Source organism: Ranitomeya variabilis, chromosome 6, assembly GCF_051348905.1.
Source record: "Ranitomeya variabilis isolate aRanVar5 chromosome 6, aRanVar5.hap1, whole genome shotgun sequence".
Taxonomy (NCBI): Eukaryota; Metazoa; Chordata; class Amphibia; order Anura; family Dendrobatidae; genus Ranitomeya; species Ranitomeya variabilis.
Window position 1 is genome coordinate 86,394,319 of NC_135237.1, and position 21,241 is coordinate 86,415,559.

Genomic DNA, 21,241 nt, shown 5'->3' on the forward strand with positions numbered 1-21,241 from the left:
AATTAATAAATAATAGTAAGAAAGAACAAAAAATGGCTGCACTCACCAGCTCTTGACAATTCTTGTTATTTAAGGTACAGTTACACAGGATCCATGAACATGCTTATGAGGGGAGTGATGAAAGACATCAGACAACAACTTTGCGTGTTGTGGCAAATGCCACAACAACGGTTCTTTGCTTAAGAACAATAATGTAAATAATAAATAATATGTATCAATAACTATGTATATTGGTATGTTCTTTCTTGGCACAAATTGCAGGAAGTAGTATTCTAGGCAATTATATATTAGATGGGCATTTCCTGAAGGAAATACATGGTGCTTGAACAGCGCTACCAGCTTTACAGCAGCACTTTTCACACACGGGACTGGGGGGCGCGCTTACTTTTGCACCCGGGGCCGGGGGCGCGCTTACTTTTGCACCCGGAGGCGCACTTACTTTTGCACCCGGGCGCGCACTTACTTTTGCACCCGGGGGCGCACTTACTTTTGCACCCGGGGGCGCACTTACTTTTGCACCCGGGGGCGCACTTTTGCACCCGGGGGCGCACTTACTTTTGCACCCGGGGGCGCATTTACTTTTGCACCCGGGGGCGCACTTACTTTTGCACCCGGGGGCGCACTTACTTTTGGGGCCGCACTTACTTTTGGTGGGTGGCTCCTCGGCCTCCGATTTGGTTTGTGGGGCCCCTCGTCCTCCGATTTGGTGGGTGGGGACCCTCGGCCTCCGATTTGGTGGGCGGGGCTCCTCGGCCTCCGATTTGGTTTGTGGGGCCCCTCGTCCTCCGATTTGGTGGGTGGGGACCCTCGGCCTCCGATTTGGTGGGCGGGGACCCTCGGCCTCCGATTTGGTGGGCGGGGACCCTCGGCCTCCGATTTGGTGGGCGGGGACCCTCGGCCTCCGATTTGGTGGGCGGGGACCCTTGGCCTCCGATTTGATGGGCGGGGACCCTCGGCCTCCGATTTGGTGGGCGGGGACCCTCGGCCTCCGATTTGGTGGGCGGGGACCCTCGGCCTCCGATTTGGTGGGTGGGGACCCTCGGCCTCCGATTTGGTGGGCGGGGCCCCTCGGCCTCCGATTTGGTGGGCGGGGTCCCTCTGCCTCCGATTTGCTGTGCGGGGACCCTCGGCCTCCGCTTTCGTGGGCGGGGCCCCTCGACCTTCGATTTGGTGGGCGGGGCTCCTCGGCCTCCGATTTGGTTGGTGGGGCCCCTCGGCCTCCAATTTGGTGGGCGGGGACCCTCGGCCTCTGATTTGGTGGGCGGGGACCCTCGGCCTCTGATTTGGTGGGCGGGGATCCTCGGCCTCCGATTTGGTGGGCGGGGCTCCTCGGCCTCCGATTTGGTGGGTGGGGACCCTCGGCCTCCGATTTGGTGGGCGGGGCTCCTCGGCCTCCGATTTGGTTTGTGGGGCCCCTCGTCCTCCGATTTGGTGGGTGGGGACCCTCGGCCTCCGATTTGGTGGGCGGGGACCCTCGGCCTCCGATTTGGTGGGCGGGGACCCTCGGCCTCCGATTTGGTGGGCGGGGACCCTCGGCCTCCGATTTGGTGGGCGGGGACCCTCGGCCTCCGATTTGATGGGCGGGGACCCTCAGCCTCCGATTTGGTGGGCGGGGACCCTCGGCCTCCGATTTGGTGGGCGGGGACCCTCGGCCTCCGATTTGGTGGGTGGGGACCCTCGGCCTCCGATTTGGTGGGCGGGGCCCCTCGGCCTCCGATTTGGTGGGCGGGGTCCCTCTGCCTCCGATTTGCTGTGCGGGGACCCTCGGCCTCCGCTTTCGTGGGCGGGGCCCCTCGACCTTCGATTTGGTGGGCGGGGCTCCTCGGCCTCCGATTTGGTTGGTGGGGCCCCTCGGCCTCCAATTTGGTGGGCGGGGACCCTCGGCCTCTGATTTGGTGGGCGGGGACCCTCGGCCTCTGATTTGGTGGGCGGGGATCCTCGGCCTCCGCTTTGGTGGGTGGGGCCCGTCGGCCTCCGATTTGGTGGGCGGGGCCCCTCGGCCTCCGATTTGGATGGTGTGGACCAGGGGTGGGGAACCTCGGCTCTCCAGCTGTTATAAAACTACAACTCCCAGCATGCCCTAGCAACTTGCAGCAGTTGAGGCATGCTGGGAATTGTAGTTCTCCCACAGCTGGAGGGCCAAGGTTCCTGACCCCTGGTGTGGACCCTCGGCCTCCGATTTGGTGGGCGGGGACCCTCAGCCTCCGATTTGGTGGGCGGGGCCCCTCGGCCTCCGATGTGGTGGGCGGGGCCCCTCGGCCTCCGATTTGGTGGGCGGGGCCCCTCGGCCTCCGATTTGGTGGGCGGGGACCCTCGGCCTCCGATTTGGTGGGCGGGGACCCTCGGCCTCCGATTTGGTGGGCGGGGACCCTCGGCCTCCGATTTGGTGGGCGGGGACCCTCGGCCTCCGATTTGGTGTGTGCTCTGCCTGGGGCCACTGTGCTCTGCCTGGGGCCCCATATGCTGCCTGGGGCCCCTGTGCTCTGCCTGGGGCCCCATATGCTGCCTGGGGCCCCTGTGCTCTGCCTGGGGCCCCTGTGCTCTGCCTGGGGCCCCATGTTCTGCCTGGGGCCCCTGTGCTCTGCCTGGGGCCCCATGTTCTGCCTGGGGCCCCTGTGCTCTGCCTGGGGCCACTGTGCTCTGCCTGGGGCCCCATGTTCTGCCTGGGGCCACTGTGCTCTGCCTGGGGCCCCATAAGCTGCCTGGGGCCCCTGTGCTCTGCCTGGGACCACTGTGCTCTGCCTGGGGCCCCATATGCTGCCTGGGGCCCCTGTGCTCTGCCTGGGGCCACTGTGCTCTGCCTGGGGCCCCATATGCTGCCTGGGGCCACTGTGCTCTGCCTGGGGCCCCATATGCTGCCTGGGGCCCCTGTGCTCTGCCTGGGGCCCCATATGCTGCCTGGGGCCCCTGTGCTCTGCCTGGGGCCCCTGTGCTCTGCCTGGGGCCCCATGTTCTGCCTGGGGCCCCTGTGCTCTGCCTGGGGCCCCATATGCTGCCTGGGGCCCCTGTGCTCTGCCTGGGACCCCATATGCTGCCTGGGGCCCCTGTGCTCTGCCTGGGGCCCCATGTTCTGCCTGGGGCCCCTGTGCTCTGCCTGGGGCCCCATATGCTGCCTGGGGCCCCTGTGCTCTGCCTGGGACCCCATATGCTGCCTGGGGCCCCTGTGCTCTGCCTGGGGCCACTGTGCTCTGCCTGGGGCCCCATAGGCTGCCTGGGGCCCCTGTGCTCTGCCTGGGACCACTGTGCTCTGCCTGGGGCCCCATAGGCTGCCTGGGGCCCCTGTGCTCTGCCTGGGGCCACTCTGCTCTGCCTGGGGCCCCATATGCTGCCTGGGGCCCCTGTGCTCTGCCTGGGGCCCCATATGCTGCCTGGGGCCCCTGTGCTCTGCCTGGGGCCCCATATGCTGCCTGGGGCCCCTGTGCTCTGCCTGGGACCACTGTGCTCTGCCTGGGGCCCCATATGCTGCCTGGGGCCCCTGTGCTCTGCCTGGGGCCACTGTGCTCTGCCTGGGGCCCCATATGCTGCCTGGGGCCACTGTGCTCTGCCTGGGGCCCCATATGCTGTCTGGGGCCCCTGTGCTCTGCCTGGGGCCCCATATGCTGCCTGGGGCCCCTGTGCTCTGCCTGGGGCTCCTGTGCTCTGCCTGGGGCCCCATGTTCTGCCTGGGGCCCCTGTGCTCTGCCTGGGGCCATTGTGCTCTGCCTGGGGCCCCATATGCTGCCTGGGGCCCCTGTGCTCTGCCTGGGGCCCCATATGCTGCCTGGGGCCCCTGTGCTCTGCCTGGGGCCACTGTGCTCTGCCTGGGGCCCCATAGGCTGCCTGGGGCCCCTGTGCTCTGCCTGGGACCACTGTGCTCTGCCTGGGGCCCCATATGCTGCCTGGGGCCCCTGTGCTCTGCCTGGGGCCACTGTGCTCTGCTTGGGGCCCCATATGCTGCCTGGGGCCCCTGTGCTCTGCCTGGGTGTAGGACACTGGTGACGTCACTTATCTCCGGACATTAGCTCCGGACATTAGCTCCGGACATTATCTCCGGACATTAGCTCCGGACAAAGCCACGGAAGTTGGCACAAATTGCAGGAAGTAGTATTCTAGGCAATTATATATTAGATGTAAATTTTGGGGGGTTAAATTTCTGGTTTCAGCACTCTGTGCAGGTAAGGGTGTGGCGTACCTTTCTTTGAGCTGGACATTACTTTTATATAGCTTCCCATTTGCTGGGTATCCATATTTGGGATCCGGTCCTGCCCGGCCCTTATTTACATTGATGTCACTTTGACACATGGTAAGGTTTTAATACTAGAGGTTAGTAACATCCCAATTTGATGCTAGTGGAATGGCTTTATGCTTTTTATCAAAAACTATGTTTACTAAGCACCCAATGTTATTGCGCTTTGCTTAATTACTTACAGCAGGGTATATGTTCATTTTGTTTCTGTCTTAGGTTTTGTCTGTCATGATTGAGGCACAGATAGAGAAGGGGGCTGGATTAGCAATGGAATTGAGCAGTCAGCCAGCCTCTTAAAATCACACCTGTAATCATATGCCGACAAAGGAAATGCTGTATTGTATCTAGCACAAGACCGGGAGAAGACGAGCTGGATTTTGGGATGAAATGGCTACCACTGGTTAATTTATATTACTCACCAAAAAAAGTAAAGGAATTGGTTAGAAAATGATGATGGTCATGATATGACACAGTTTTTAATTGGCGCAGCAATCATGTAGCCCCTTTATCCCAAATTTGGATCTTGCTTAGAGTTATCTTTTTTTTTTCATCCTCGCAAATAACAAAAGCAACTGACATAATGTACCAAGCAGGTCTATTTCCTGTACCATAGGTCTGATGACACAGAGACCTCAGGAGAATTAGCCGCAAGAGAATAAAAGGTACAAAAATATAGTCTCAAATAGCAGGTCCAAAATCCCAGTGGTGATTAAACCAGATGGTTCTATTTTAGAAAAGCACCACTTATGAGACCTGGAAGAACAATCAACAGCGATGCCCACCCCCTGTCACACCAGGACAACTGAGGACAAGACCTGTGTGACTATTAGTGAGTTATCGAATACTGGCTCATACCTTATAGAAGAAGCTATTCCAATTTCCCAGCCTAGAAGCTGTAAGAGTTGAAGGACTATTTCATTGTTGAGATGGTTTCTGTAAGGCAGCAATCACCTTGATTCTCTAACAAGATTCTCCAGTTGTATATATTCCTACTGTTGCTGGTCTAGGTTAACTTTTATGAGGTTATTATATTAGAGGAGATGTTTCAGCTCCGGCACTGTGAGCAGCATAATTATAATACTACGGATAATAACTTCAGTAATAAAGAAATGCCACACCACATCTATTATTTCAGCAGTTTAGTGCTCGGCATATCCTCTTCACTTCCAGCTCTATGTCAAAGCAAGCTGACACAATATATATTATTTTAATGCCAGCGTATAAAATATTCAACTAGTGTAGCGATTTCGTACTATCGGAAACAGTCTCAGTGCCATCACAATTTAATATATTTCATACAATATCCTGGTGAACAGTTTATTTACCTAATTTAAGATCTAAGCTTTATCAAAACCTATAGATCTAGGATATTAATTCAGTAATTAAAGGGGAAATTAAGTCAAAAGGTCTTCTGTTATGGCATAGATATATTGGATAAAACTGTATTGGTGATTTATTTTAGACCACCAGTTTTCTGCATATGATGAGCTTTAACCCCTTCAGACACTGCTTACAGATTTCTGCTACTAGAAATACAAAGTAACATACTAAGAAAACTGCTATTGGTTTGAATGGTCCTGTTCTTAGAAGTAAAAAAAGCTCTAAGCTGCGGCAAAGGGGTTTATGTTCAGGGGTTGTAAGATCACTATGAATTCACATACTTAACAATTCTATTGACATGGCAATGAGACACATGATGTTCTCAAAAAAGGTTCTGTAGCCTGTGACGAGTCCATCAGCAAAGAGGCTCCAGTGATCCTCTGAACTGTAAACAGGAACCATCAGCAAGCTAAAGTTGCCAGTTATTGCTCTCATTTTATTCCCACTGCTCCCCTGAGTATTCATTTTTTTATTTTTTATTTTTATAATCCGCCATTCAGTTGCAGAGATGTGGATTTTTATTTGTAGTGCTTTTTTGGCATTGCTCATCTACTATATAATCATCTAATTCTGTCTGTCTGTAACGGAAATCCTGCATCGCAGATTGGTCGCACCAGCCTCCCGCGACCAATCAGCGACTGGCGCAGTCCAGCCGCTTATTGGCGCAGGATTTGAACCACACTTCGCTGATTGATCACAGCCGGCTGGGCGCGACCAATCAGTGATATTGGCGTGGGATTTAAACACCGCTTCACTGATTGGTCGCGGCCATCCGGAAGCGACCAATCAGCGATATTGGTGCACAATTTAAACCCAGCTTCGCGGATTGGTCACGCCCGGCTAGCCGCAACCAATCAGCGATATTAGCGCAGAATTGAACCCCCACTCACAGCGCAACGTAGTTCACTCACGTTTACTGAACAAGTTCTGTCAGTCACAGTGTGATGTACTTCAGTCACGTTTACATATTCTAGAATATCTGATGCGTTCGAATCGGGCCACCATCTAATAATGCAGAGCACCTTGAAGACACACACCTACAGAATCATGTAAGCACCATCCCATTGGTAAATGGAAAAGGGCGGAGCTTACAGGACTCTCTGGGGCGGGTCTTTAGGCTGACCTGCATTATTACAATGTGAGCAACATTCCCTTACAATTGATACTCTGTTCAGTTAGGCTTGGCGGTTTCTGGTTACACATGGTGGGAAGGACACTTGAAAATGCTGAATGAAGTTTTACAATGTTCATGTCAGGCATTAATACTCCTGATCACAGGAATAATCCTTAGGGCAGGTTCACACAAGTGTAAAAAAATCATCAGAGTTTCATCCAGAAAACTTGGATGATTTTTCTCACTTATCATCCTTATGCAATTTGTTGTTTTACAGCAGCTGTTTTTAATTTACAAGACCATTTACAGTTTCCTATGTTACATAGTTACACAGGTTGAAAAAAGACCTACAGTAGGTCCATGAAGCTCAACCTTTCTCCACCAATTATGCGTTTTTTGTCACCAAATTATATATAACCCACAATGTTATGTGTACCTCTTGTGGTCGGCATTCCAGTCTGACTGCTCTAACTGTAACAAACCCTTTTCTATTTCGCTGCCGGAATCGCCTTTCTTACACCCATGATGAGTGCCCCCTATTCCTCAGTACGGTCTTTGGAAGGAATAGTTCATGTGCAAGTTCTTTGTACTGACCAATCGTATATTTATACATGTAAATGAGATCTCCTCTGAGGCGTCTTTCTTCTAAGCTAAACAAACCCAACTTTTCCACTCTCTCATCATATGACAGGCCTTCCATCCATTGTAATAACCTAGTTGCCCGACTTTGAACTGATTCTAACTTCTGAATATCCTTTTTAAATTGTGGAGCCCAAAGCTGGATCCCATATTCTAGATGTGGCCTCACCAGGCATTTAAAAAAGAGGTAATAATACATTCAAAAATTGTAATGTATCTGAAAAATGGATGCTGTACTGTGGCCCTATATGGCATCCGACTTCTTTAGCGCACCGATAGACTTGAATGGATGAGTCTTATCAGACTCATGGAAGAAACTAGTGCATGTTGCAATTTTTTTTTCAGACGCAGATTAAGCCTGTGAAATTGCTTGTCTGCACTGCCCCACTGAATAACATTGGCCTGAGTGAAGTTTTTTTTTATTGACAGCGCTCGGATTGAAAATTGTTGTGTGAAGAAGCTCTTATGATATATTTCTAAAAGTACTTCATGTCTCTGAAACTCCATTCTCCATGCAGAGACGGCCAATCTAGTTCGGCCTAAAGTGCTTTGATGGAAGCTATCACACAGTCTGTGGCTCCCAACATCATGGGGGTCACGTTACACTTTTACAGGCATGAGCAAGTAAAGTGAAAAATCAGACAAAATACTATATAGAACCTACAAATCGCATATCACAATGCACACTGTAACTCTAAGGCTAGGTTCACATTGCGTTAACAGCAGCCCGTTCAACACATGCGTCAACGGGCTGCTGTTAACGCAAGTGCCGACTTTCCATCGCGCTAGCGCAGATAGAGCTAGCAGATGCTCTATCTGCGCTAGCAGTGACGGACCCGGAAACGCTGCAGCCCGCGTCCCAGGGTCCATCACTCAATGATGGCACACCGCTAGCGCACACCCATTGTGGGCGTGCGCTAGCCTTGCGTCCGACATAGGGCATAATGGTGGCGTTAACGGACTACGTTACACCGTGTTATGCCACAGATGCAGTGTGAACCCAGCCTTAACTATGTGTACAGCATTGTATCACTACAGGCATCTCTCTAATACAGTGACAGTAGACTCCAGAGCTATAACATCAGGACCAAGTTTTCCACCATGTCAACCATCAAACAGCAGACTATCTGCAACCATCACTTTAAAAGAATGTGTCATTGAAAAATGGCTTATAGTTTTTTTGTATTTTTATGTTTTATTAATTTGATAGTCTTTCTTCTATATCATCATCTTTATTAAAATGGGCTTTTTAGACTGTAATTTCCTGTTGTTTTAGGAAACAACACATGTATTAAGCACAATGAAGACTATGGCCCATGAAAAAAATCATTGTCAAGGGAGGCAAAGCAGTTTCAGCTGTAATATCGAATATTGTGACTGGGGGTTCCTGTATCATAATAATAATTGCCAAAAACGTTAAAAGAAATCTGTGTAATATGAAAACCTGATTTAAGTTGATTTTCTGAAGACACATTCACTTTGGGGATGTTGCTCTGCTATGAGTCATTTACTGCTGCTTGCAAGTTAACATTTGCCAGTCTCCCTTCAGATCTGCAACTGTAGATTTGGAAAGACATCCGATAATTTGATTTGGATTACTAAGGTGGCAGAGGCTGACCTGGCATTTATGAAGTGGTTCATGTATTGCATTTTTTATTGCTTCCGAAATAAACTCCGAAAAAAACATAAAGGAACCATTTGTAAAATTCTATTTATAGATATTGCAAAGAAGAAAGAGATTCAGCCACTTAGGTGATTAGTCTTAGTTGTATTACTGGGATGCACAATCTCTGTCTGTCTTTTATTCCAGATTTCTGCAGAACAGTAATTCCATTCTGATTTATCTGCCATCAAACAAACCCACTAATTAAAGGATTGCCTCTTTTTCTCTCTAGCAAACCAAATTGCTGATTTTACTACTTGGTTAAATGCTTTGTATTTTTCTACTGGTAGGAAATACACAAATATGAATGTGCCCAACAGTCTGAGAAATCCAAACAAATCTAGAAAGAAACTACAGTTATGTGAACAAGTGTTTGCCCCCTTCTTGATTTCCTATTCTTTTTCATGTTTGTCACAATAAAATGTTTCAGATCTCCAAACAAATGTAAATATTAGACAAAAATAACTCAAATAATCACAAAATGCAGTTTATGAATGAAGGTCTTAATTATTCAGGGAAAAATAAATCCAAACCTACACCGCCCTCAGGTTAAGGGTATGTACACATGATGCCGAATTTGTTGGGATGCAGAAGTTTCAGGATACGCTGGCTTCTTTTGTCCTGCAGCATCTTTTTATTTTGCGCCTTTCCGGACATTTCCTGAACGCTTTTTGCAGCATTTTTGGCCACCAGCTTTTTGTATTATTATTTTTTTTTTTTATAAACTATTGAACTAAAGCCTCCTGAAGAATGTACTTGTCACTTCTTTTAACCACTTCACATCTTTAGAGATCTGAAGCGGTTAAAAAAAACTTAAGACTGAACATCTGAACAGCAGGTCGACTTTTAATGTATATGCATACATTTATTATTTTATATGTTTATTTACCGTATATACTCATGTATAAGTTGACATGAGTATAAGCCGAGGCACCTAATTTGGCCATGAAAAACTGGGAAAATGTATTGGCTCAAGTATAAGCTGGGTATGCATTGTACCCTCATCCCTATCCTGATATGCATTGTCCCCTCATCCTATCCTTGAATACATGGCTCCCCATCCCTGTCCTTGTATGCACTGGCCCCTCATCCCTATCCTTGTATTCATGGCTCCTCATCCCTATCCTTGTATGTATGGCTCCTCCTCCCTATCCTTGTATTCATGGCTCCTCATCCCTATCCTTGTATGCATGGTTCCTCATCCCTATCCTTGAATGCATGGCCCCCATGAGAAAAGCATAAAAAAACTCCTACTTATCTTCCCTGCGTGCCCTTGCAGCATCCTGTCCCAGCTTCCAGCAGCTCCTGCTGCTGAGCGATCACATGTCCCCATTCATTAAGGTAATGAATATTTACCTCTCTCCCTTCACCGGAGACATGTAATCGCTCGGCTGCAGGAGCTGCTGGAAGCCGGAACAGGATGCTGCGAGGGCGCGCAGGGAAGATAAGTAGGAGATTTTTTTTACAGCTGCCGGAAATTGGCGGCTGCGGCTGTGACTGTGCGTGCTATAAGAGAAATGAATTTTCAGTCTTAATATATTGCAATTATCATATTGCAATTATCATATTGCATAGCACTGTGTACTTACAATTGCTCATTTTCCCGTTTTACCCAGCTAATTAGTCTCTTTTCTCTGCACTATGTAGAAAAGAAGTCTTTATTCCCTGCAAAAATCATTCCCTCCTTCAATTCCTGACCCAGCTGCTCCCTCCTTTCCCTGCCAAGGACTTTGCAGTGTGCAGAATTGCAATTCTTAGGCTGTGGTCATGCCATCACTATTTGGTCAGTATTTCACATCAGTATTTGTAAGCCAAATCCAGGAGTGGGTCAAAAATGCAGAATTGCTGACGTGTTTCTATTATACCTTTTCTCTGATTGTTCCTCATCTGCTTTTGGCTTATAAATACTGAGAAAAAATACTGACCAAATACTGATCATGTGACTGTAGCCTAATGCAAAATATACAGGAAAAAGAGACTTCCTGTTTCTACATAGATCTTCGTAGGATTCAATTAGTCAGCTTTTAATCAGGGTATGTCATAGATCTAATGGAAAAGAGAATAATTATCTGGGTAGAAAGGCAAAATGAGCAATTGTAAGTACATAGTGCTGTATAGAATGGTGACTGCAATATATTAAGAGGATAAACCTTTGATGGGAGGAGGAGTGCTTCTTTAACTCTTCAACATGCAAAGCACCAAGTTTGTACATCACCAATGTCTTTAATTTAAACAAAGTAACGAAGTATAGCCTTAATATAATTACAGCCTCATCCACCTCAGCTTAGTACATGAAATCTTCCCCATTACACATTGTTATGAGTAGTAACTAATAACTGGAAGACGTCGTTCCCAATGTCCCCAGTAGGCTTTGTTTTCCTATATGTCTCTTGCATGTGTTCAATACCTTGGACTCATTTCTGCTTATCTTTGGAACCATGTCTATTTATTTTTTAACAATCTGTGAACAGCCTGTCAAATCTATCTGAAACTAAAAATATCCCCTTGATGCAACTCATTTATTTGATGTAGCTTATTTCATTAACTGAACGGGACTAAATAGGGCCAGCTGCGTATGGATGAGCCACTCTGTCTATGCAACAATTTACAGGAGTGATGCGGCCAGTTGGTCATGCCATGATCAGACCACCACATATCACATATCTTTGGTCTATCCTTAAACTAGACAGTGTTTAAAGTATTATTTCGAGAATCATAATTTAGCTCCTGTACATAGAATAACTTACTGATCACTAGTGGTCTGCTTGTTGAGACCCCAGCGATCCTGACATCAGGACTCTACCAATAGAAAAATACAGGGGCCAAAGGCCCAGTCAGCTCACCAACAGACCACAGGAGCACGTGAACCCGTCCTGACCCAGACGTAGCAGCAGCTTGAAGATGTAAGAAATGTGAAGATTGTTCCAGCTCCTTTTCAATTAAAAGTCCTTTATTGATCCATATCCTTAAAAATCATCCCTGCACAAAAGGGAATGTGAAGAGCGACAAAAACCTGCTAATAGTTACGCGTTTCGATCTAAGAGATCTTCATCATTTTTAAGGATTTGGATTTTTAAGGATATGGATCAATAAAGGACTTTTAATTGAAAAGGAGCTGGAACAATCTTCAAATTTCTTACATCATCTTACCGCCCTGCTTTAAATGGAATGGAGGTGGGCATGCTGAACCTCTGCTCCATTGAGTGCCAATGCGACTGCTGGAAAAGCCAAGCACTGAGCTCAGCTATTTTCAGTAGTCCCTTTGATAATGAATGTATCAGACACCAAACAAGAGCACCTCTACTCCACTGAGGACTGAGTGCCATTCCAGGAGTCCCAGAGCCAGCTCTTGGGATCGCTGGGGAACTCAGTGGTCGGACCTTAATAAATGCAAAAAATCAAAGCAGTGCCTTCTTATTAGAGGAAGACATGTAAGACCCTGGAGCTGGGACCCATAAAAATTTACATATATTAGTGGTAAAAGTGGCCAAACATTGTTTACCTCCCACCGTGATAATGTAGGAATAAAAATACTGTTCTGCCTCCATTGACGTCAAAGGACATTTGTAGAACGTATGTATGGATATAAGAAAGACGTCTGTTCAAAGTCTCCAACTCCTTCAAGCAATCATTGCATAACACTATTCATTAAAAAAATGAAATTATGTAAATTGATATATTGGTAAATAAAAAGGCTGACCTGGTTGTGCTGTGGAGCTCACGCTTGGAGACGACATGCTGACCAACTCGGATAGAACTCAAATCCACGATCTTGTAGAGACAGGGAAAGATGTTTCAATATTGGGTAGGTCAAATGAAAGATCTGCAAACCAGAAGGAAAAAGTTTGACCTCTACTATCCTTTAGTATTTCAGAAGGCATAATACAAAATATTGTTACAAAATACCTGCATTTGTGGAATAGCATTAAAAAAATCTACCTTATATTGCTTCTTTGCTATTATCCTATTTGCATGTTAAAAACAAAATTATCTTCAAAACAAAGCAGAAAACAGTAACACTCGCTGAATGATTTAGTGAAACAATAAGAATTTTCCGTTTCATGAGCCCAAGTAATTCAATCCAAAGCTGAAAGATTCCAAACCTATTGTTCTGTATAACTAAGGAACTGAAATGCTCGGATCCTGGGCTTGCTTAAACACAATGTAGAAAATTATATAAATAGGGATTGAACTCCCCTGTGTAAGCCCTTGATGGTAATTCACTAATGCACAGCGTGCTCTGCAATATGTATCTCTATAATGGAGAACTACTTACAAAAGAAGACTAAAAAGTAAAAGGCAGACCGGAAGAGAGGCGGCTGGCTGGAGAGACAAATCTTCATTTATTTTGGAAAATTACAAAATGTGCGGCACAATATCATAAGCAGAAGATAATGGTTTATTTAAGGTGTTACAAGATAGACAAATAATAGCTATATTGTAAGAACTGTAATCACACTCCATCAAAACTGATTCTGGAAGCATGAAATTGGTAACCAGGTACTTTTGGGTGAGTGTGTGCTGATATACAAAAATGAACTGGAACAAAAAAAAAGGGAATTTGTCAGTACGATCAACCCTCCTAAGCCATTTATATAGGCATGTAGGTCATAGGAACTTGAATAAAATGATATCTTGATATCGTCGATCCGATGTCTTATTCCAAAAAAATCCACATTTTTCTTAATATGTAAATGAGTTGTGAAGATCTATGGGCTGGACATAGATCTCCTGAGATTCTACCTCCAGAGCTTTTTTTAAACTAAATGGGGCATTACCAGAGTGAGAAGTAATGACTGACAGTCTGCACTCCTGATCTACATGTCTCACATTGGTGATGCCCCTTTCATTTAACCCCTTCAACCTCCAAGCCTGTTTTCACCTTCATGGCCAGGCCAAATTTTGCAATTTTGACCAGTGTTACTTTATGAAGTAAGAACTCAGGAACGTTTCAACAGATCCCAGGGATTCTGAGAATGTTTTTTAGTGACATATTGTACTTCATGATAGTCATAAAATGTTTTCAATATGACTTGCGTTTATTTGTGAAAAAATTGGAAATTTGGCAGATATTTTGCAATTTTCAAACTTTTAATTTTAATGCCATTAAATCAAAGTTATGTCACGCAAATTAATAATTAACATATCATACCATATGTCTACTTTACTTTGGTACAATTTTTAAAACAAATATTTTTGTTAGGAAGCTAGAAGGGTTAAAAGTTGACCAGCAATTTTATTTTTCCAACAAAATTTGCAAAATTATTTTTTAGGGACCACATCACATTTGAAGAGACTTTGTGGGGCCTATATGACAGACAGAAAATACCCAAAAGTGACACCTTTCTAAAAACTGCACCATTCAAGGTGCTCAAAACCATATTCAAAAAGTTTATTAACCTTTCAAGTGCTTCATAGGAATAAAGGTGGAGGGAAAAAATGAACATTTAACTTTTTTTCATTCTCAAAAATTTTACTTTAGACCTAAATTTCTTTATTTTTGCAAGGGAAACAGGAGAAAATTGACCCAAAATTAGTTTTTCAATGTCTCCTGAGTATGTCAAAATGTGTGGTAAAAGTTCTGTTTGTGCGCAGAGCAGGCCTCGGAAGGGGAAGGAGCGCAGTTTGACTTCTTGAACGCAAAATTGGCTAGAATCGAAAGCTGACGACATGTCCCTTTTGGAGAGCCCCTGGTGTGCCTAAACAGTGGAAACCCCCAACAAGTGACCCCATTTTGGAAACTAGACCCCTCAAGGAACTTATCTAAATCTGTAGTGAACACCTTGAACCACAGGAGCTTCACAGAAAATTATAACGTTGAGCCGTGAAAACAAAAAATCACAACATTTTTTCACAAAAATGTTCATTCAGCCCCAAATTTGTTATTGTCACAAAGGTAACAGAAGAAATTGCACCATACACAATTTCTAAGTGTGCCGATACCCCATATGAGGAGGAAAACTACTGTTTGGGTGCATAGCAGAGCTTGGAAGGGAAGGAGCACAATTTGATTTTTTGAATGCAAAATTTGCAGGAAACATTAGTGAACGCCATGTCCAATTCAGAGAGCCCCTGGTGTGACCAAACAGTAGAACCCCCCCATACAAGTGACACTATTTTGAAAACTAGACCCCTCAAGGGGTCTAAATGTTTATCTAAATGTTTGGTGAGCACCTTGAACCACCAGGTGCTTCACAGAAGTTTATAACGTTCAGCTGTGAAAATAAAAAAATCATATTTTTCCTAAAGAAATTTTGGGACGATATCAATAACACTCTTCAAAAATTACATATTACCAAAGCTAACCTTCAAGAGACAGAAGTTTTACTCTATTGCCCATCTAAAAATTTTAGGCCCAAAAAGCATAACCTTCTCCCTCTGATGATTTGTGCTGCAAAACATTTAATTACCTTGCATTGGAGAGATGAATCGCCTCCCACTTTGTTGGAGTGGTTCTCCAAAATTGACCAAATTTCCCGCTTAGAGGAGCTTACGAGTTGGGAGATGGCCAACCATGATCTACAGTACAGACCAAAAGTTTGGACACACCTTCTCATTTAAAGATTTTTCTGTATTTTCATGACTATGAAAATTGTAAATTCACACTGAAGGCATCAAAACTTTGAACTAACACGTCGAATTATACACTTAACAAAAAAGTGTGAAACAACTGAAAATATGTCTTATATTCTAGGTTCTTCAATGTAGCCACCTTTTGCTTGGATGACTGCTTTGCACACTCTTGGCATTCTCTTTATCAGCTTCAAGAGGTAGTCACCGGAAATTGTCTTCCAACAATCTTGTTGGAACCAGGCATGTAGAGTCCATCTGTTCACCTTTTCTGTGTCGTACAAAGAAAAGGTGGTTGGAACCAAAGATCTCAAATTTGGACTCATCAGACCAAAGCACAGATTTCCACTGGTCTAATGTCCATTCCTTGTGTTCTTTAGCCCAAACAAGTCTCTTCTGCTTGTTACCTGTCCTTAGCAGTGGTTTCCTAGCAGCTATTTTACCATGAAGGCCTGCTGAACAAAGTCTCTTCTTAGCAGTGGTTGTAGAGATGTGTCTGCTGCTAGAACTCTGTGTGGCATTGACCTGGTCTCTAATCTGAGCTGCTGTTAACCTGTGTTTTCTGAGGCTGGTAACTCGGATAAACTTATCCTCAGAAGCAGAGGTGACTCTTGGTCTTCCTTTCCTGGGGCGGTCCTCATGTGAGCCAGTTTCTTTGTAGCGCTTGATGGTTTTTGCAACTGCACTTGGGGACACTTTCAAAGTTTTCCCAATTTTTCGGACTGACTGACCTTCATTTCTTAAAGTAATGTTGGCCACTCGTTTTTCTTTACTTAGCTTCTTTTTTCTTGCCATAATACAAATTCTAACAGTCTATTCAGTAGGACAATCAGCTGTGTATCCACCAGACTTCTGCACAACACAACTGATGGTCCCAGCCCCATTTATAAGGCAAGAAATCCCACTTATTAAACCTGACAGGGCACACCTGTGAAGTGAAAACTATTTCCGGTGACTACCTCTTGAAGCTCATCAAGAGAATGCCCAGAGTGTGCAAACCAGTCATCAAAGCAAAAGGTGACTACTTTGAAGAACCTAGAATATAAGACGTATTTTCAGTTGTTCACACTTTTTTGTTAAGTATATAATTCCACATGTGTTACTTCATAGTTTTGATGCCTTCAGTGTGAATGTACAATTTTCATAGTCATGAAAATACAAAAAAATCTTTAAATGAGAAGGTGTGTCCAAACTTTTGGTCTGTACTGTATATCTCAAGAGATGGTTACCTTGGAGAGATCGTCATCTCCACGATCTCCTTAGTTCTTCCTCCACTGCTTGATGTTTCTCGCTTTCTTTGTTCAGGGACTTTGACGCTAAATGTTGATTGTATGGACTGCTATCTGTGTTAATTTTGTTCCATTATTGTATCTAGGAAGTTGTCATTACCCTTTATTTTTCCTTCCCCTCTTTTTAATTCCTACCCCTCTCTTCACTTCGCTCCCCCTCCTACTTTCCCTCTCACCCTTCCTTTCCCTCTCCTACCCTGCATGTCATATTATGAATACAGTTTATTCGTGGTATTACTTTCTGTTATGTTGACATGCTACTGTTTTCCTGTACATTTGACTTTGGTTGTTTACAAATAAAGAATTTACAAAAAAAAATCATATTTTTCCCACAAAAAAGTTATTTTAGCCCCATTTCTTTTAAGTTTAAAGGTACCTTCACACTAAACGACTTTGCAACGAGAACGACAACGATCCGTGACGTTGCAGCGTCCTGGATAGCGATATCGTTGTGTTTGACACGCAGCAGCGATCTGGATCCTGCTGTGATATCGCTGGTCGTTGCTGAAAGTCGAGAACTTTATTTGGTCGTCAGATCGGCGTGTATCGTCATGTTTGACAGCAAAAGCAACGATGCCAGCAATGTTTTACAATGGTAACCATGGTAAATATCGGGTTACTAAGCGCAGGGCCGCGCTTAGTAACCCGATATTTACCCTGGTTACCATTGTAAAAGTAAAAAAAAAACAGTACATACTCACCCTCTGATGTCTGTCACGTCCCCCGGCGTCCGCGCTGCTGCTCAGAGCTTCCTGCACTGAATGTGTCAGTGCCGGCCGTAAAGCAGAGCACAGCGGTGACGCCACCGCTGTGCTTTAGGGCCAGCGCTTACACAGTGCAGGGAAGCTGAAGGCGAGGGACGCGACAGACAAGGCAATGTAAGTATGTAGGGTAACCAGGGTAAACATCGGGTTACTAAGCGCGGCCCTGCGCTTAGTAACCCGATGTTTACCCTGGTTACCCGGGGACTTCGGCATCGTTGGTCGCTGGAGAGCTGTCTGTGTGACAGTTCTCCAGTGACCACACAGCGACGCTGCAGCGATCGGCATCGTTGTCGATATCGCTGCAGCGTCGCTTAATGTGACGGTACCTTAACAAGTGTAACAGGAGAAATTGCACCATACAATTTGTTGTGCAATTTCTCCTGAGTTGGGGGTGTCATGTTATGTTTGGAGAGTTTGTGCCTAAGCTCTGGAAACCCCACACAAGTGACGCCATTTTTGAAACTAGACCCCTCAAGGAATTTAACTAGACATGTGGTGAGAACCTTGAACCCCCAGGTGCTTCACATAATTTTACAATGGTGATATGTCAAAATGACTTTTTCCCACAAACTGTTTATTTTAGTCCCAAATTTTTTATTTTTACAAGGATAGAAGGAAAAAATGGACGACAAAATTTCTTCTGCAATTTCTCTTGAGTGCGCCAAAATCCCATATGTGGTCGAAAACTACTTTTAAGGCACAGTGCAAGCTCAGAAGGGAAGAAGCGCCATATTGGAGTTCAGATTTTGTTGGAATGATTTGAGGGTGTCATGCCACATTGACAGAGCCCCTGAAGTGCCACAACAGCAGAACCCCCCTCAAGTTTTAAATTTTTCGAAGGACTAATAGGAGAAAATGGATCTTTTTGGTTTAAACATTTCTCCTCGGTGCGCCAATATCCTACATGTAAATGGGAAATACTTTTCAGGCACAGTGCAAAGCTCAGAAGGGAAAGAACGCCATATCAGAGTACAAATTTTACTGTTATGGTTTGCGGGTGCCATGACCCACTGGGAGAGCCCTTGAGGTACCAGAACAGCATAACTCCTCATAAGTGACCTCATTTTCCAAACTACACCTCCTGAGTTAATCTAGGGATCCAATGATCATATTGACATCACAGGGGTCACAGAATTTTATACCATTGGGCAGTGAAGAAAAAATAATTAAATTGTTACCAGAAACATGTTTTAGCCCCAGATTTTACATTTTCACAAGGAGAAATAGGTAAAAATGGCATCAAAAATATTTTTGCATCACTTTATTCGGTGAGATAAATCTTTTTTATTTTTCCGCTGATGGACCAATAGTATATGATGGATTGTTTTCTGCAGGACAAGATGACGTTTTCTGCTGTACTATTTTTATTTACATTCCTGGTTTTTTTATTGCGTTTTATTCCACTTTTTGTTTGGCGATATGATAAAAAGCTTAACTTTTTGACCTCCCCTTTTTTTGAACCGTGTTCAATGAAGGGGTTAACTAGTGGGACCTGATGGGGCAGGTCATCCTGGACACGGCAATACCAAACGGTGATACTTTTTTTTATACAAATAGAAATTTATCAGTGTAATATATATATATATATTTTTACAATTTTTTCTCAACTTTTTTACTTTGTCCCACTATGGGACTTTTACTTTCAGAACCTGATGAAGGAGCATCGAAATGAAACTGTCAGTACTACACTGACACAAGCCCCTCAAACTGTGCTCAGAGCATGGTCTGAGTGGCTTGCCATAGTCTGATGACCCAGATGTTGTCATCATGACATCAAGTCACCATGGTACCGATTGAGCCCCCGCGATGACGTTGTGGGAGCGCCAATCGGAGTGCAAAGGGGGTTCTAGGAACCACAGGTTGCAGGAACCACTTCTGCACTGAGTGCCAAGTGTAAGCTGTCAGAATCAGATGACACTCGGCGGCGACCATGCGCACACAGCTTCTGTGTGCACAAAATCGCCTGGACGTACTCAGTATGACAAAGGTCGGTAAGTACCAGCCGGCCAAGACGTACTGAATACATCCCAGGTTGTGAAGGGGTTAAAATAAGCCCTAGAGGCAGATTCTCAGAAAGATCTATGTTCATCACATAGATCTTAACAGCTCATTTACATATTAAGAAAAATGTGAATTTCTCTGGAATAAGACATCAGATCGCAATTATCATGGTATCATTTTTATTCATCTTTCTATCACCTACATGCTCATATAGATGGCTTAGGAGGGTTGCTCCTACACACTTTGAAAAAGTAAAAAAAAAATATTACAAATACAGAAAATAAGCTTTTCTCTTGTAATCATAAACAAGTTGAGATTCCATCTGTACATAATGCAACAAAACATCAATCGCAAATTGATACAATGATAAATTTTCCAGTTTTTTTAACCCCTTCCCGACATGCGCCGTACTAGTACTGCTCTGCAGGAACGGAGTTACCGCAAACCGCAGTACTAGTACGGTGGCACGATCGCGCGGTCTCACGGTGAGCACCGTGTTTGTGACAGCTGACACCCTGCAGCAATGCCCACGATTGGCGCTAGCGTTGCAATCACTTTGTACCGTTGTTCTCCATGGACTCCCCAGATCCAAAATGGCCTCGGGGCTCCTTCCGGGTCCTGATGTGAGGTGGCTTCCCGCCACCTGCTGAGAACAGGCACTGGAAAGCCTCCTGCACTGCCTGTCAGATCGCTAATCTGACACAGTGCTATGCAAAGTGTCAGATCAGCGATCTGATGTAATATAGTGATGTCCCACCCTGGGACAATGTTATAAAGTAAAAAAAAAAAATCGAATGTATAAAAAAAAAATAAAAAAAAATCCCCAAATAAAGAAAACAATAAATAAATATTTTCCAATAAATCCATTTATTTATGTAAATAAAAAAAAAACAATAAAAGTACACATATTTGGTATTGCTGTGTCCATAACGACCCGCGCTATAAAACTATCCCACTATTTAACCCCTTCAGTGAACACCGCAAAAAAAAAAAAGAAAAAACGAGGCAAAAAACAATGCTTTATCATCATACTGCCAAACAAAAAGTGCAATAAAATGTGATCAAAAAGACGGATATAAATAAGCATGGTACCGCTGAAAACGTCATCTTGACCCGCAAAAAAAATGCAACCAGACAGCATCATCAGCAGAAAAATAAAAAAGATATAGCTCTCAGAATAAAGCGATGCAAAAACAATTATTTTTTATATAAAATAGTTTTTATTGTGTAAAAGCGTCAAAACATAAAAAAATGATATAAATGAGGTATCGCTGTAATTGTACTGACCAGAAGAATAAAACTGCTTTATCAATTTGACCAAACGTGGAACGGTATAAACGCCCCCCCTAAAAAAAAATTCAGGAATTGCTGGTTTTTGTTTATTCTGCCTCACATAAATTGGAATAAAAAGCGATAGAAAAATGTCATGTGCCCGAAAATGGTACCAATAAAAACATCAAGTCGTCCCGCAAAAAACAAGACCTCTCATGACTCTCTGGGCCAAAATATGGATAAATTATAGCTCTCAAAATGTGGTGATGCAAAAACTATTTTTTGCAATAAAAAGCGTCTCTTAGCGTGTGACAGCTGCCAAAC

At 44.8% G+C, this 21,241-nt stretch overlaps 1 protein-coding gene across 3 annotated transcripts in view; it reads right to left on the reverse strand.

Annotated features, from left to right (window-relative positions):
- HDAC9 (histone deacetylase 9) overlaps positions 1-21,241 on the reverse strand; it is a 902,387-nt gene that overhangs the window by 837,674 nt on the left and 43,472 nt on the right. For all 3 annotated transcript variants that reach the window (XM_077268733.1, XM_077268735.1, XM_077268732.1), the window contains exon 2: positions 12,722-12,844. In XM_077268733.1, coding sequence (XP_077124848.1) covers positions 12,722-12,758 — 37 coding nt within the window. In that variant the 5' untranslated portion in view covers positions 12,759-12,844. The remainder of the gene's footprint in view (positions 1-12,721; positions 12,845-21,241) is intronic.